Source organism: Bombina bombina, chromosome 9 (assembly GCF_027579735.1).
Source record: "Bombina bombina isolate aBomBom1 chromosome 9, aBomBom1.pri, whole genome shotgun sequence".
NCBI lineage: Eukaryota > Metazoa > Chordata > Amphibia > Anura > Bombinatoridae > Bombina > Bombina bombina.
In genome coordinates this window covers 189802307-189814578 of record NC_069507.1, presented here as the reverse complement: position 1 = coordinate 189814578, position 12272 = coordinate 189802307, and the positions used below count along the sequence as shown (strand labels likewise).

Genomic DNA, 12272 nt, shown 5'->3' with positions numbered 1-12272 from the left:
ATAATGAGGTAACCAATACTACTTTCTTCTGTTAAAGGGACAGTCAAGAAAAAAAAACTTTCATGATTTAAACAGGGCATGTAATTTTAAACAACTTTCCAATTTACTTTTATTACCAATTTTGCTTTGTTCTCTTGGTATTCTTAGTTGAAAGCTAAATCTAGGAGGTATATATGCTAATTCCTTATACCTTGAAGGCCACCTCTAATCTTAATGCATTTTAACAGTTTTTCACCACTAGAGGGCATTAGTTCATGTGTTTCATATAGATAACATTGAGCTCAGGCACGTGAAGCTCCTAAGAGCAAGCACTGATTGGCTAAAAATGCAAGTCTGTCAAAAGAACTGAAATAAGGGAGCATTTTGCAGAGCCATAGATACAAGGTAATCACAGAGGTAAAAAGTATATTATTATAACTGTGTTGGTTATGCAATATTGGAGAATGGGTAATAAAGGGATTCTCTACCTTTTTAAACAACAACAATTCTGGTGTTTACTGTCCCTTTTAAGTTTACAGAGGAACATAGTATAAGTTACCTCATTAACTTTACAGACAGTATAGGTTACCTCATTAACTTTATAAAGGAACATAGTATAGAACACATCAATAACTTGACCGAGGAACATAGTATAGTTTACCTCATTGACTTTACAGATTGTATAGGTTACCTTATTTATTTTACAGATAGTATAGGTTACCTCATCAGGTTTATAGAGGAATATAATATAAGTTACCTCATTAACTTTATAAAGGAACATAGTACAGATCACCTCAATAACTTGTCAGAGGGACATAGTATAGTTTACCTCATTAACTTTACAAGGGAATGTGGAATAGGTTACCATATGTATCTTTACAGAGAAAAGTAGTATAGATTAGAGTTACTGTGTGTAACTTTACAGAGGTACATAGTATAGGTTACTGTATATCATTTTACAGAGGTACATAGTATAGGTTACTGTATATCATCTTACAGAGGTACATAGTATAGGTTACTGTATATCATCTTACAGAGGTACATAGTATAGGTTACTGTATATCATCTTACAGAGGTACATAGTATAGGTTACTGTATATCATTTTACAGAGGTACATAGTATAGGTTACTGTATATCATTTTACAGAGGTACATAGTATAGGTTACTGTATATCATCTTACAGAGGTACATAGTATAGGTTACTGTATATCATTTTACAGAGGTACATAGTATAGGTTACTGTATATCATTTTACAGAGGTACATAGTATAGGTTACTGTATATCATTTTACAGAGGTACATAGTATAGGTTACTGTATATCATCTTACAGAGGTACATAGTATAGGTTACTGTATATCATCTTACAGAGGTACATAGTATAGCTTACTGTATATCATCTTACAGAGGTACATAGTATAGGTTACTGTATATCATTTTACAGAGGTACATAGTATAGGTTACTGTATATCATCTTACAGAGGTACATAGTATAGGTTACTGTATATCATTTTACAGAGGTACATAGTATAGGTTACTGTATAATCTTACAGAGGTACATAGTATAGGTTACTGTATAATCTTACAGAGGTACATAGTATAGGTTACTGTATATCATCTTACAGAGGTACATAGTATAGGTTACTGTATATCATCTTACAGAGGTACATAGTATAGGTTACTGTATATCATCTTACAGAGGTACATAGTATAGGTTACTGTATATAATCTTACAGAGGTACATAGTATAGGTTACTGTATATCATCTTACAGAGGTACATAGTATAGGTTACTGTATATCATCTTACAGAGGTACATAGTATAGGTTACTGTATAATCTTACAGAGGTACATAGTATAGGTTACTGTATATCATCTTACAGAGGTACATAGTATAGGTTACTGTATATCATCTTACAGAGGTACATAGTATAGGTTACTGTATATAATCTTACAGAGGTACATAGTATAGGTTACTGTATATCATCTTACAGAGGTACATAGTATAGGTTACTGTATATCATCTTACAGAGGTACATAGTATAGGTTACTGTATATCATCTTACAGAGGTACATAGTATAGGTTACTGTATATCATCTTACAGAGGTACATAGTATAGCTTACTGTATATCATCTTACAGAGGTACATAGTATAGCTTACTGTATATCATCTTACAGAGGTACATAGTATAGCTTACTGTATATCATCTTACAGAGGTACATAGTATAGCTTACTGTATATCATCTTACAGAGGTACATAGTATAGCTTACTGTATATCATCTTACAGAGGTACATAGTATAGGTTACTGTATATCATCTTACAGAGGTACATAGTATAGGTTACTGTATATCATCTTACAGAGGTACATAGTATAGGTTACTGTATATCATCTTACAGAGGTACATAGTATAGGTTACTGTATATCATCTTACAGAGGTACATAGTATAGGTTACTGTATATCATCTTACAGAGGTACATAGTATAGGTTACTGTATATCATTTTACAGAGGTACATAGTATAGGTTACTGTATATCATCTTACAGAGGTACATAGTATAGGTTACTGTATATCATTTTACAGAGGTACATAGTATAGGTTACTGTATATAATCTTACAGAGGTACATAGTATAGGTTACTGTATATAATCTTACAGAGGTACATAGTATAGGTTACTGTATATAATTTTACAGAGGTACATAGTATAGGTTACTGTATATCATCTTACAGAGGTACATAGTATAGGTTACTGTATATCATCATACAGTAACCTATACTATGTACCTCTGTAAGATGATATACAGTAACCTATACTATGTACCTCTGTAAGATGATATACAGTAACCTATACTATGTACCTCTGTAAAATTATATACAGTAACCTATACTATGTACCTCTGTAAGATTATATACAGTAACCTATACTATGTACCTCTGTAAGATTATATACAGTAACCTATACTATGTACCTCTGTAAATCATCTTACAGAGGTACATAGTATAGGTTACTGTATATCATCTTACAGAGGTACATAGTATAGGTTACTGTATATCATCTTACAGAGGTACATAGTATAGGTTACTGTATATCATCTTACAGAGGTACATAGTATAGGTTACTGTATATAATTTTACAGAGGTACATAGTATAGGTTACTGTATATCATCTTACAGAGGTACATAGTATAGGTTACTGTATATAATTTTACAGAGGTACATAGTATAGGTTACTGTATATCATCTTACAGAGGTACATAGTATAGGTTACTGTATATCATCTTACAGAGGTACATAGTATAGGTTACTGTATATCTTACAGAGGTACATAGTATAGCTTACTGTATATCATCTTACAGAGGTACATAGTATAGGTTACTGTATATCATCTTACAGAGGTACATAGTATAGGTTACTGTATATCATCTTACAGAGGTACATAGTATAGGTTACTGTATATCATCTTACAGAGGTACATAGTATAGGTTACTGTATATAATCTTACAGAGGTACATAGTATAGGTTACTGTATATCATCTTACAGAGGTACATAGTATAGGTTACTGTATATCATCTTACAGAGGTACATAGTATAGGTTACTGTATATCATCTTACAGAGGTACATAGTATAGGTTACTGTATATCATCTTACAGAGGTACATAGTATAGGTTACTGTATATCATCTTACAGAGGTACATAGTATAGGTTACTGTATATCATCTTACAGAGGTACATAGTATAGGTTACTGTATATAATTTTACAGAGGTACATAGTATAGGTTACTGTATATCATCTTACAGAGGTACATAGTATAGGTTACTGTATATCATCTTACAGAGGTACATAGTATAGGTAACTGTATATTATAGATTACTGTATGGGATACAAAGAACGGTACAAGCACCTTAGGCTCTCTGAGCAAGTACTGTGTTTACAATGCTGATGCACATTGCAGACTTAAAGGGATAGGAAGGTCACAAATAAAATGTGCATAGGTACATTTCAATTTGCAATAGAAGCATTTTTGCATTATGCTTGTAATAAAAGATATTAGTAGGGATGCACCGAAATTTCGGCCGCAGAAAGTTTCGGCCGAAAATGGAATTTTTGGTTATTTCGGTTTTCGTTTTTTTTGCCTTTTACTTTCGGTAAAATTATTGTGTAGCATATTTCAAATTTGATGCTAGCCTAGAACTGGTGTTTGAGTTAATTACTTGACTTACTGTTTTGCATATAATAATACTTTTCTAGGACTATACTTTATTTTGATAATTGGGAAAAAAACGGTTAAATCTGATTCTGTTACACAGAACTAAATAAAGAATAATACTAGCGATGCACCAAAATTTGGCCCGCCGAAAATGTGCAACTCCAATTTCGGCCCAAAGGAGCAAAATGGCTAAAAATGTACAGCCCTCCCCTGTTCTCTTGAGTTACATGTCTATCCTTCGCATAAGGTGGGCAGCAGAGCACACACATAAGTACCATGACATGATGATATTTGAAACCAGCAGTGCCCTTTTTTTTTTTTTTTTTTTTTTTTTTTTAGAAGGAAACCAAAGTTCTGAATACAGTATTCAAAGGAGGATAAGTAACATGTTTATAAACACTTGATATTATCAGACACAGCCCTAAACACACACACACAGTGAATATGTATAAGCCTTATATACAGTGCTTATACATCAGCCTCTTGTGCGTAGACTTTCTATTTGCCCGAGGCAAATATGCGTGCACACTATACATAAGCCCCAAGCTCGCACACAGTTGGTACAAATTGGCACCCACCAGACAGTGTATACAAAAAAGCACAGTAACTTTCTATAACCACCTTGCACGTAAGGTCGTAGCTAAGTCCGGTGGTCCTGGTGATAGGCATCCATTTGGGGCTCCGGACATATAATCTGACGGGTCAATGTGAGACCCAAACCAGGAACTAAGCGGAGATACAATGAGAGACGATCAGGTGCAGCCACGCCCATCGCACAGATAACTACACCAAAAAACAAAACACATATCCACCTCGTATTGTTGTCTGGCTATAACCACGCTCTCCCTTGTAGAGCTTCACCAGTTTCACTGCAGATCACGCCCTACGGTACAAGTGACCACGCCCATTTGTTGGAGCTTTCCCGCCTACAATCTCTCTCAGCTACACACATACACTGTGTAGTTAAAAAAGAAAAAAAAAAAAAATTTCGGTTTTGTTTCGGTTTTCGGCCAGGGGCATCCTCAATTTTCGGTATCGGTTTCGGTCCAGAATTTTCATTTTGGTGCATCCCTAGATATTAGTGATGTTCGTCAGCATACGCACGTATTCTGTGAGGGCCACTTGCACCAGTATGCAAACACCTCACCTGCTCAGAGGGCAGTAGTAGCTTGTATGACACAGATTACATCTTCATAAGGAACACACACCTCTCTCTCAGCGTGCATGGTTTAAATGCTGGTGCACGTCCCTCACAGCATATGTGCGGAGGTTACAGAAAAACAGTCAGAACTTTTATTAGAAGCATTTTTGCTACTGGAAGTAAATTGCAAAAATACTTCTATTTCAAATGTAAATGCACTTATGCACTTTTAATGTTTGACCTTTCTATTAATTTAAATACAGTTTTGAAACAGATACAGCTTTTTTTAGAAGCATTTTTGCTAATACACGTATTGCACAATTATCCTTTTTAATCCAACAGGACCACATTCTATAAATCCACTTTGGATCTGATCTGGATAACGTCCTCTGCGTTGTGTAATAACCCCTAGTGTCACCTCACTACACACTTGTGCACTATTCACTTTTTACCACCACAGTAAATATTGTGTGTGTAGTTCCACAGAAATATAGCCACTATACTACTAATAGTAATTCCAGGCTAAATGATTTTCCAGACACTCAGTTCTTTACCAGAGAGAGAGCTTTAATTAGAATTAGCCCAAATTACAGAAATGCTACAGAGACAGAGGTTTTCAGTCAAACTCCCAAACACACAATGTGTTCTATCTATCAGTTATTGCAGGGTGTCTGTGTGCACTTACCAAAACCCTTTCTTCATTTCTAGAATGACTGTGTGTGGTCGCATGTGTGTGTTTGTGTAAGTGGTTGCATGTGTGTGGTTGCATGTGTGTGTTTGTGTAAGTGGTTGCATGTGTGTGTGGTTGCATGTGTGTGTATGTGAGTGCATGTGTGTGTAGAGTGTCAGTGTGTGTGTGTGTATACCTACCAACCTTCCATCCCAACTGACCTCTATCCCTCTCAGTTGTCCTGTTTATATCCTGAGATCTCTCTTTACTTGGGACAAGCTGACTTTCTTGGGAAGAGTGAAGTACTTTGCATATGTAAAGTCCTTGTCTCTTTGTTGTTCGTTTTATAACTTCCCATTTGTCTACCACCTGTGTCAATAATCACATCCTTTGTTACACATATACACAGGGAATTTGTTCCAGAATTGTCACTTTACTGTGAACGTTTTCAGACAGTTAGTCCGTCCTCGGACATAAAAATGTACAAACTATCTTACCCACCACCTTACTTGTAGAAAACACACCAAGGTGCCGGAATCCACACACTCCCGGGTAGACACACCCATCCACTGACATCCTCACCCCGGCAACGTGTATCCGGACATCTGTAAATAAATAAACATAACAAAAATAATTACAAAAGTATATACAATGTATAGCCCTATCATGACCAGCAGTTAAAAACAAAAAGAAATAAGGACGAAGCCATATAGTGCCTATATCTCCTACCAAATTGCGGAGTGTGCGTCATAACGTTAGTTACCATGGTAACGGCAATAAACAAAACACAGCTATTGAGTACAATATGGACTCATAATAACCCAAAGTAGTGGAGATAAGAGCAAATATGACCAAGACCCAGCAGAGACTTACCCGAATGAGCTAAAGGCAAAGGACTACATTATAGTATGTCTACCACAAAGCCATAGAGTAATGATATCTCCTATCCAAAATGCAGTATGCAGCATCACATCGTCTGTTGCCATGACGACTGAGATAAACAAAAACTGGCTGCTAGGTCTAATATGGACCCGTATATCCCAAAGTGGTAGGAGAGATAAGATTAGGTGTGGCCAAACTAAGATCATTAATTGTGTCTAAAATTGCTAACATCAAGTTAATTTTATTTTCGGAGCGCTAATTGCTACCGCAAACTCGTGGTAGCATTAACCAGACACTTTTAATGGCTGGTTATTTAACGTGCGTCCGTAAACAGGTGATTGCCCATTTACCGCTGCACGTTGAATTAGTGCTCTAGCGCAAAGTATTTAAAGATAGATGAAAAGTATTTTGCTGCATCTCAAAGTGGTTGTTTTAAATCGTATGTTGTATATATTTTTTTTTTTTAATTAAATATTTGTGTGTTCAGTAAACTTATTTTTCATGGTTGTGTGCACCATTATTACAGCTATGGGAGTTGTCCCATTCAGCCAATGAGCATGCAGGATCAGTTGTGAACATATTTTCCCTTTTAATGTCCCTTTTTGTATTTTAATTTTGTGTGTTTAATTTTGTTAAACATGTATTATTTTCTTGGCAACGTGAACATGTTTGTGAAAATATTGGCCCTATCTCTGGCTTAGAAATCTCATGACATTTGACAAATATGTATTTTATAGGTTTGTGGTGCCCTCTTGTGGCCACTGTAAATGGTGCTTTTATTAATGTAATGTGGCTTGTACAAAATTGTGAGCTCCAAAATATTAGCTCTATTGTGCACAAACATCACTCAAGTTAAATCAATAGCGCTTTTGTTTTTGCTCTCTTATTACAAGTTGAAAGTAATATATTAGCGCTTGAGACGTGTGTATGTATATATGTGTGTGTGCGTGTGTGTGTGTGTGTATGTATGTGTGTGTGTATATATATATATATATATATATATATATATATATATATATATATATATATATACATATACATATATACACACACAGACACACACATTTGAGCCCTTTCCAGTCCAACACCTTGTTACAACTTGTATATCAATAATATTTTATTTTGCATTTAATATGTATAAATATGAGTTAAATACTTTTATGTTAATATATTATACACTGTGTTCTCCACAGAAACTTTTGCTAGCAATTATGGCAAAATGTGGCATTATGTAGTAGCGGGTGGCATTATGAAGTAGTGGGGGCAGTGTGATATTTTCTAATATTATACCATTTTCTGCTATCCAAAACACACATAAATTACATAATTTAACATGAGTGTATTTAATAAAATGGAACATTTCATGTCTGCGCTACACAGGATTGCACTAAGGATAACACGTTATTGGTTGCACTCCACTTGTAATCTAGCCCTGTGTGTTTAACCCTTTTTCAGATAGTTAGCTCCGCAGTGGTAATGCACCATCAGTCTTGAGCTGAACATGAGTGGTGAGCCAATAGGGGGAGGAGCATATGTGCATAGTCGCCAATCACCGCTGTGTTTAGTTCATTGTCACTCTATAACTGACTTTAAAGTGAATCTCAAGTTTGATGAATCAGTGCCCGGTTTTTAAAAACCCTATTAAAAACAGGGGCACTTTCATTCATCAAACTTTACATTTCACTCATTTTGTTAAAATACTTACCTTTTAATCTTGAAAGCCGCTCCAGCAGTGATTCATCGGGCAGTGATTCATCAAACTTGACATTCACTTTAACTAGGTGTTTGTCCAATTAATCATCCTGTCTCTTATAACCTTTCATTTTAATTTGTTTTCCAGGTATATCCACCATGGCATTAACTCCAGAAAAAGCCAGTGACTATATGAAACCTTTACTTAGTTTTGCAGCATCTTATATCCCAAAAATAAAACACAAAGAGACTCCGTTATATATTCTGTGCACCGCTGGGATGAGGGTTTTGCCTGAAAGGTGAGTACCAAGCGATATCGGATTATCTTTATAAAAAAATGCATAGTTTTTATTGTCCATGAAAAAAAACCAAGCTTCTATAAAACAGTACACTGATTAATCCTATATTATAAAAGACAAGTGTTTGTCTGAAGCCGTCATGCGCAGTACAGACAAACACTTGGCCTTAGATTCTATTCTCGCGCACCTCGGCATAGCTGACAGCTGACAGATTGGGAGCGCGAGGTACACAGCATACAAGCAGCTGTGAGATAGGGAGCGCGAGCTACTCAACAGCTGTGAGGTCTGCTGTGTGAGAAGCGGCAACGCGCTCCCCAGACCTCACAGCTGTTTGTGGCCGACGGGAGCTTCGCGAGGGGCGTGGCCGGGCGTCGCGAGGGGCGTGACCGGGCATCGTGATGGGCGTGGCCGGGCGGGTGTTGCCGCGATGGGGCGTGGCCGGGCGGGGTCCCGCGAAGACAGAGCGCCAAAGAGAAGGCGGGGGGGGAGAGAGCCAAAGGGGGGGAGAGCCAAAGAGGGGGGAGAGAGAGAGCCAAAGAGGGGGGAGAGAGAGCCAAAGAGGGGGGAGAGAGAGCCAAAGAGGGGGGGGAGAGAGAGCCAAAGAGGGGGGGAGAGAGAGCCAAAGAGGGGGGGGGGAGAGCCAAAGAGGGGGGGGAGAGAGCCAAAGAGGGGGGGAGAGAGCCAAAGAGGGGGGGAGAGAACAAAAGAGGGGGGAGAGAGCCAAAGAGGGGAGGGGAGAGCAAAAGAGGGGGGGGGGGAGAGCCAAAGAGGGGGGGGGGAGCCAAAGGGGAGGGGGGAGCCAAAGGGGAGGGGAGAGCCAAAGAGGGGGGAGAGAGAGAGCCAAAGAGGAGAGAGAGCCAAAGAGGGGGGAGAGAGAGCCAAAGAGGGGGGAGAGAGAGCCAAAGGGGGGGTGCCAAAGAGGGGAGAGAGAGAGCCAAAGAAGAGAGAGAGCAAAAGAGGGGAGAGAGCCAAAGAGGGGGGGGGGGGAGAGCCAAAGAGGGGGGGGGGAGCCAAAGAGGGGGGGGGGAGAGCCAAAGAGGGGGGAGAGAGAGCAAAAGAAAGGATGGAGAGAGCCAAAGAGGGGAGAGAGAGAGCAAAAGAGGGGAGAGAGAGAGCAAAAGAGAGGGGGGAGAGAAAGCAAAAGAGAGGGGGGAAAGAAAGCAAAAGAGAGGGGGGAAGAGAGAGCAAAAGAAAGGGGGGAGAGAGCAAGGGGTGGGACCGCTGTTCTGAAAAAAATGGCCCGTGTACACGGGCTTTAGTACTAGTTGTATATAAATCATTTTACACAATGTATTTGTCACTCACAGTACATATTTTGTTATTATGTACTTGATAACTAGAATGTTTTTGTACAATTTATGTGGATGTTTAGGACTTTATTTTGCAGATATAATAAAGTTTGTGTTTCTTTTAATAAATTACATTTGTTTATTTTACCATTCCAGTAGCGTTTCTGATCTGGACCGAATATAGGTTTTAGGCTGTGTGATGCCATGCTTCATGGGTATAACTACTAGGTAGGGGTGTAGTTGATAAGGGATATAAAAAGGAGTGGTTGAAAAGAGAGAGCCATTGCTTGTTTGTGCTTGGTCCTTGGCAAGGGTGATCAACTTTGGCACTCCAGAGGTTTTAGAACTACATTTTCCATGATGCTCAGACACTTGGCTGGCTGAGCATCATGGGGAATGTAGTTCTAAAACCTCTGGCATTCCAAAGTTGATAACCCCTGTTGTATGGGCTCCATATATTAAGCTGCAGATGCAACTTTGCAGTCTTTGTGGTGCAAACGCGCTCATGAGCCTAATTTTAAGAAGCAATCATAAGAACATTTCTTCAAAACTCTGCACCATCACAGAGGTGGCAGACCAAAAACACTTGTGGCTGATCGGTCTGGAATAGTTTTAGTAAGGGGAAAGAATCAGCGCTTATTTCAACCTAAGCCAAATACAAAGAAGGTCCCTCTCAAAAAGGCCCAAGGGTAGAGGATAGATATAGAAAGTAGTATTGGCGCTTAAAGCTAAGTTAGGTGATCTATATGTATATGAGAAATTCTCAGTTCATATTATGGTAGATTCCAAAAATACTAGTAAGTACCAGAGAGCAATAAAAGAAATGAATATTTAAAACAGACAGTGGTCAAGTTCCTTAAATATATAAATTTAATATCCGTATTTAATTTTAATACAATTAGGGATAAGAAAATCTGAACAGTTATAAATTAAAGATAAAAACACTGGATAACCATATAAATAGATTTTATATATATAGTGTAGTGTATAAGGAGGAATTTATAAAAATAACTTAACTCTAAGGATGAGCTCGATCAAGCAAATTACAATAGGTAGGTGTAGTCTTGATAAGTAAATCCCTATATAGTAATAATAAAAGGTAGCTGAGTAACACTTTGTGTAGAGTATTCCCTCAATCAGAATAATGGGGTTAATGATTAGTGTTAGGGTCTTAACACTGATAAATTAATATACAGACTCTATTATATACTCTGTCGCTAATAATATAAAATATATGAACTCTGTCCAAGTGTGGTCATAAAAAAGCACAATACCTATAATATATATAAAGTAAAATTAAAACACAAGAGAAGCTATCTATCTGGACGTCCAGTATATAACAAAGCGCAATAAAAAGGTTTTAAAAAAGATGAGTGGAACAGCTGAGTACAATATCTAATATTCAAATAAACCAGTGTTATATACATATTGCAATGAGTATTGTCCAATTCTCTCTTATAAATATTTCTGTAGTGGTAGTTGCAATTGAAACTGTTACACTCTCATATGTGGTTGATCTTGCTCTTATCGAGTATTGGATCACACTAACCATATGAGAGGGGTACCTTTTAAGTTTATTATTATTCTGATTGAGGGAATACTCTACACACGGTCTGGAATAGTTGACAAGCCCTGCTTCCATGCAGTTTATTGCTCAGGAGCAGGGGCCAAGGCTGCAAAATAAAATTCTTGCACAGTGATTACTGTGGGCAGTAAACCTGGCTGGCAACCTTGTCTGTCTACTTGTTAATAAATAGAGCCCTATAAATCCATACTCAAATTTATTTGAATCTTAGAAGCCACCTAGAATATGGAGATCCCATCTATACATGTTTTAGGAGCTAATGGTTATACAGTATATAGAGAAGTATGTAGAAAATCTTAATGTTTGGACCCAGCATTAAAATTTGCTAATTAGCTTTGTCATATCTGTGATGGTAAACTTCCCTCTTTGTGTCAACAGATTCGGAAAGTTAGCAATACTTTAGATGGAGTTTAATTAATCTGTTTTAATGAAGATGCGCTTTAAATTACTTTTTAATGTAGAGCTGAAATTGAAAAAACCTGCGCTCCAGCCACCCACTTCAAAAGTATTTTTTTTTTTTGGT

The 12272-nt window shown here is 37.4% G+C and overlaps 1 protein-coding gene across 2 annotated transcripts in view; it reads left to right on the top strand.

Annotated features, from left to right (window-relative positions):
• Positions 1 to 12272, top strand: part of ENTPD7 (ectonucleoside triphosphate diphosphohydrolase 7) — a 78838-nt gene that overhangs the window by 33005 nt on the left and 33561 nt on the right. For both annotated transcript variants that reach the window (XM_053692540.1, XM_053692539.1), the window contains exon 5: positions 8725 to 8875. In XM_053692540.1, the coding sequence (XP_053548515.1) occupies positions 8725 to 8875 (151 nt within the window). The remainder of the gene's footprint in view (positions 1 to 8724; positions 8876 to 12272) is intronic.